We start from the raw sequence: 5518 nt of genomic DNA on the forward strand, positions 1-5518 counted from the left end.
ACACACACACACACATATATATATATATATATATATATATATATATATATATATATATATATATATATATATATATATATATATATATATATATTGTATTACATTTATTATTCATTTTTCCCCATTAATTTATGTGTGGGGAGTGTTGTCGATGACTGTAGCTGACTACGTTTTGTGCGCGTTTTGCCTACTATGTTTCCATTTCCACACAGCGGGGACATACAAGTGATTCTGCGTTTTAGTAGTGAGTATATCTACATTGAAGGATACAGCGATCACAGACACTTTAATCGTTGATTTATTTAGTACCTTATTCTTTGGAATGTTTGTGTATGACCTATATATATGTATTGTAGAATGGCATATAGTACACATGAATGCATAAGCCGCTGAATCCTCTTTCAGGTATATGTTTCTGTTACCATGCAACAAAGTCCTCCAAAAAATTACCTCATACCGAACTTTTTCTACCCACAGTTCCAAGAATTCGAAGGCCCATCAGCAAATCCACCGAACGAGGCGAAGCATGCAGACAATGGCCAGGCCCCCATGGGCGGTGGTGCGTATTCTACACAGAATAGCCATGTACAGGAGAGCTTTTCCCAGAATGACGGTGCACAAACAAGCTTTGCACGACAAGATTCATTCGGAGTGCCGGCGGCGGCAGCAGTTGCACCAGTGGCTGCTACAGGAGGAGGTACGTGGCTGCTTCGCATATGGTTTCGAGAGTTTGACTATTCGGGTCGTGGGTCTGTTTCCCAGGGTGAATGTGGATTGTGGTTTTCATTCCGTTTTCATTCCGTTTTGGATAATCTTATTCCTTATGCTCGTGCTAGTCTACATACACTGCGTGTGAGTCATCTCTCCAGTCAGTGGGGGTATGTGGCGACTATTTGTGGGGTGGGTGGGGGGTTCTTGCATAATCAGATTTGGGATGGCACTGGTCCTGTATTGGTGAACCTTATCCTGTGTACTCGAATAGTCATCATATTGTATCACATTGTATCATATTGTATCATATTGTATCATATTGTATCATATTGTATCATATTGTATGGGAAGCAGCTGCATAGCTGATCATTCAGTTGACCTGCGCACACAAAGGTCTGAAATTAAATATAGCGTGGAGTGCTGGTGCTGGGAGAACACAGTTGAAGTCTTAGAACGTGTACAGTGTACAGTGTGGCTGATGGTTTCTGCTGTGCGCGTCACCGTGATGGTACTTTCCAGTCGTGTTTATCACGCGATCACCTATATACACAATGGGACGTACCTATAGTGCGTATGCTCAGTTCAGTTATTTTTGTGCGTGGTAGGACGGGTTCAGGGGCCCTCAGCGCCGAATTGAGTTGTAGGCAGTGTTGTACTCACATGCAATGAGGGATCTGGCATTTGCTCCGTGTTCTACACTCCTGGGGCATTTGTTTTCGCAGCCAAGGTAGCTGCTAGCATAGAACTTACACATCTGATCGTGACAGCAACATTATTGTCCATGCATATGGTAAACACTGTCTGGTATCAATTGATTGCAAGCACTATAGCATACATCATATTTTGTTTATTTTTATATCTCTCACTCTGTGCACGGTGGTAATTGAGCTACTTATCATTGATTGTGCACGTAAATGCTTCCAGTCACATGATGCTGAACCTTTTTCTTCCAACCGGATTGCAGGCCGAGTAGCTACAGCGATGTATGACTACGAAGCTCAGGACGCCGATGAACTCACGTTTGGGGAAGGAGATCAGATAATTATAATCGAGGAGGTAGACGAGGCTGGTTGGTGCAAGTAAGTAGATAAAATTATGCGGGCTTGATGGTGATATATTCATAGAATTCACAACGGTATCAAATGTGCAAACATTTGATTTTAACCATCGTGCTGCAGGTGGTATTGAGTTAACAAAATAGACGTGCTTTCGCATCGTTCATCATGTATTATCATGTATATGGTAAGGTCAGTCATCTCAGCGTTTTCCAGCTATAGAACTGAGTTTGATTTTAAGCTTAGAAAATCATCACAAACCCAAAGGAGTGACCTGGGGTTTGCTTCGATTTGCTTTTGTCCAGTAGTATGGTAATTCTTTTACAATTGTCGCGGAGTGAATAGATATAAGTATCTTGTTGTTGCGTATATTATATACTAATCATTCACTGTTCCGATGGATTTTGACAGGGGTGAACTTCGGGGGAGGGTTGGACTATTGCCAGCTAACTATGTAGAGTAGTCTAGGTGGCGTATGTACGTGTCTGCGCCACGATCATGCGATGGCAGCTTCTAGATTTGTACTACCTCAATAAACGAATATACTTGAATACGCACTTCGCTTTTGTTGAAAACAATCTTAATGGGGAATGAACTTTGAAGGTTCCCCTTGAGAGCGGCCATACTAGAGAGTGCTGTGATTGTTTAATAACTGCACAGTACCTTGGTGACAACTTGAACGTCCTATAAGCAGCTATCTATTTGCCGAAGTACCAATGTAGCACCACACACCGGTCCAGAGCAATTCCTAAACCCTAAACAATTCATATACTTTGTATTTAGCAACTAAAATCTAGTATCACATAGTGTTGTTGACCTCGTATTGAACCACTAAAATTGAGTAAACATATTACATTATATTTACAAAAATGTGAAAGTTGTCTAGCACATATCAAGGTCAATTCTGCGAAAGTATTCGAAGGAAATATTTAACATGACCTTCTGGAAAAAGAGAGAAAATGAAAAATCCGTCGTTTCCTCCGGGATTATGGATGTTAGGAGAGAATCACGGTCTCCATAGGGCGCCAAGCCTTACCAAACTATCCGTCTGCCCCGATGGTACGAACCAAAAATAAAAATTTCAAGCAGCGGTCGGTTTTGATCCGACGTCCTCGAGGTTATGGGCCTCGCGCGCTCCCTCTGCGCCACGCTGCTGCATACTGGGTCAAACCAGGTTGGAATTGACTTTAAAATCAGTTTTATATAATACAATCATAAAAAGAGATTTTGAATCGGCCTGTAAAGTCTTCCATAGGTCTTGTAAATTTTTTTTGGAATTGTTTTCAGATTTTTTTTTTCAGTCATAATGTTTAGTCATATATTGGCTTTTTAGCCATAAATTTTAGGTATATTTTTAAAATATAGGTTTTAGCATAGCCCTCTGAATAGAACTCAAGATTGCTGATCATATTTTTTTAGCCCATATATATATTTAGACGAGTGAGTCCAAAGTTCTAACTCCAGAGTCGCCTGAGTCCAGGGCTACAAGCCTCCAGGTCCAGGACTTCAGTGTTGAGTGACTACACACCAGTCACCAGTCATCAGTCACCAGTCACCAGTCACCAGTCACCAGTCACCACAGTGTGACTGACTGACGTCTGATGTCTGACTGTGCCACTGGGGAGAGTGGTCTGCGTAACCAAGACTCGATCCTGAACCTGACTCGTGCGTCGGTCGTAACGTTACGTAAGTCGTGACTCGTGAGTCGTGACCGGGTTTGTTTTTTAAATACTACTCGCTGCCCGCTTCTCAGTTGGTCAAATATTTACTCACAGTTTGGCGGTTGCAAGAAGTCCCCCTGGTAAAAACCTTTTTAGCCTTCTCAAATATTGAATATCTCAATAGCAGGGTTCATTACGTTGAGCGTAAACACGTTTTCAAAACATTGCGTCCCGCCAATATATTGGCATATGCCACCCAACTTTATCTGTCAAAATATGGACGGCTACCTGATTTATAAAATGAACTTTCAATTTTGGATCCGGTCCAATGCATATTTGTCGTTTGTTGATTTATTTGGAACAGTTCCTGAATATTTTTTTTTTGTTGTCGTTTTGGAACCAAAATGAATACGGTAAGCTTAAAAACTTTTATATTTGAGCTCGTTGACGTAAAATGTATTTCGTTTTCAGTCACATAGCGTGTACATTAAGGCGCGTGAGGCCTGCTCAATACAAAACTCAATACAAAAAAAACCTAAAATGTATACTATACGGGCATATGGCTGACGGCATAAATAAATAAATACAAACAACACAACAAGTACATACTTCCTAAATAAATTCCACGCCGGCGGCCGGCCTAACCTTGTGAGTCATGTGACAGTATGTCGTATGATAAGTAGTTCATAGTTTGTATTACTTAAAAAAAAGAGCAGGTGACTCACAGAGTCACACTTTCACAGTTTTATAGGCCAGCAGCCCACGGCCCTACACCCAACAGGTTGTAATTAGTCACTCTACAGTCTACACCTGTCAGGTCTACTTTGTCTACAGTCACGGGCTGTCATGGGGCCAGAGGCCTTCAAGGCAGGGGCTTATAGTGAAGGTTCGAGGGAGCCTTGCTCAGCATACGTAATAAATATGTTTAGCCACTCAGTGACTTAGGTCGCGTGTCCCAGTGTCAATTGTCTGACACTGGCAAAAGTTGACTACAGTACATACCTATTAATACTTTGGGGGGTTTTTTTTTCAAAAAAGACGTGAGAGTTGAGATTTGGGACTTCAGACTTGTGAGTTGTGACTCGGGCACTCGGCGAGTCGGGCAGTCGGCGCCTGAGGCGATGACCGGTGACCCGCTTCACCGGAATCATCATTTTTAAAATCTACTCCGAGGCGGTAGGACCACGAGAAGAGTATGAATAATGATGAACAAACCTTACAATTTTACCTTAGTTAGGAAAATAGGAGATGTATGTACATATATATTTCATGTGAACGTATTTATGAGGCCTCAGCCCGGAGCCCTGAGTGGCTGAGTCCTGAGAGTCCGAGTCTCTGATGCACCTCATGATATTTGAAAAACTGTGTAAAAGTTTTCGATCGACTCTGAACTTCTGAAGTCTGAACTGTGTAGCCTGAAAGTCCAAAGCCTGAACCTGTTTTTTTAGGGTTTCCTCTGGTGTGCGTTTGTAGTAGTATATACTTGCTTGTCTAGGCCCCACCTTTTAAATACCCCAAACACTGTGCGGCAGATATTTAGAAAACACTATGTCCGCGATACGGTCTTCATTGACCCCCATACTACCTGTACTTTGCAGGCGAACACACCTTGGCTCCAACATACATAAACCATTGCGATTAACACAGTGCAGGATGTTGACATCTCAAGGTAAGGAGTGCTTGCAATTGATATATCGAGATATCCACCACTGTGTTGCTGGGAGCTTGTGTACGCTAGGACTACTAGGTTTTATATACCACAATGAACGTACTGTGACTATATATTCGGATTCTCTGCTGCGCAATGAATTATAAACTGGACGCTTAAGTAATTATTCATTATGTATGATGATTAGCAAAGCATGTTATACATATTCACATATTTTTATATATGCATACACACAGAAAGAGAAACAGGGAGACAAACACACACACATACGCGCGCGCGCACACACCCACCCACACACATACACATACGCGCACACACACACACACACACACACACACATATATATATATAAATATGTATATATACATATACATATACATATATATATATATATATACTATACTATTTGTACTATATATATT

General features: G+C 41.3%; 1 protein-coding gene and 1 non-coding gene across 2 annotated transcripts in view; one reads left to right on the plus strand and one right to left on the minus strand.

Moving 5' to 3' along the window:
- Positions 1-2315, plus strand: part of SARC_06060 (hypothetical protein) — a gene marked incomplete at its 5' end in the record, with an annotated part of 8365 nt that extends 6050 nt beyond the window's left edge. Inside the window, 3 exons of the mRNA XM_014300049.1 lie at positions 478-697; positions 1676-1790; positions 2178-2315. Of these exons, the coding sequence (XP_014155524.1) occupies positions 478-697; positions 1676-1790; positions 2178-2229 (387 nt within the window). The 3' untranslated portion in view covers positions 2230-2315. The remainder of the gene's footprint in view (positions 1-477; positions 698-1675; positions 1791-2177) is intronic.
- Positions 2316-2849: 534 nt separating this feature from the next.
- Positions 2850-2921, minus strand: SARC_30126. Its single transcript has one exon. It is a non-coding gene; the product is annotated as a tRNA-Met (tRNA).
- Between the last annotated feature and the right edge of the window lie 2597 nt (positions 2922-5518).

Source organism: Sphaeroforma arctica, assembly GCF_001186125.1.
Source record: "Sphaeroforma arctica JP610 unplaced genomic scaffold supercont1.418, whole genome shotgun sequence".
Classification (NCBI taxonomy): domain Eukaryota; class Ichthyosporea; order Ichthyophonida; genus Sphaeroforma; species Sphaeroforma arctica.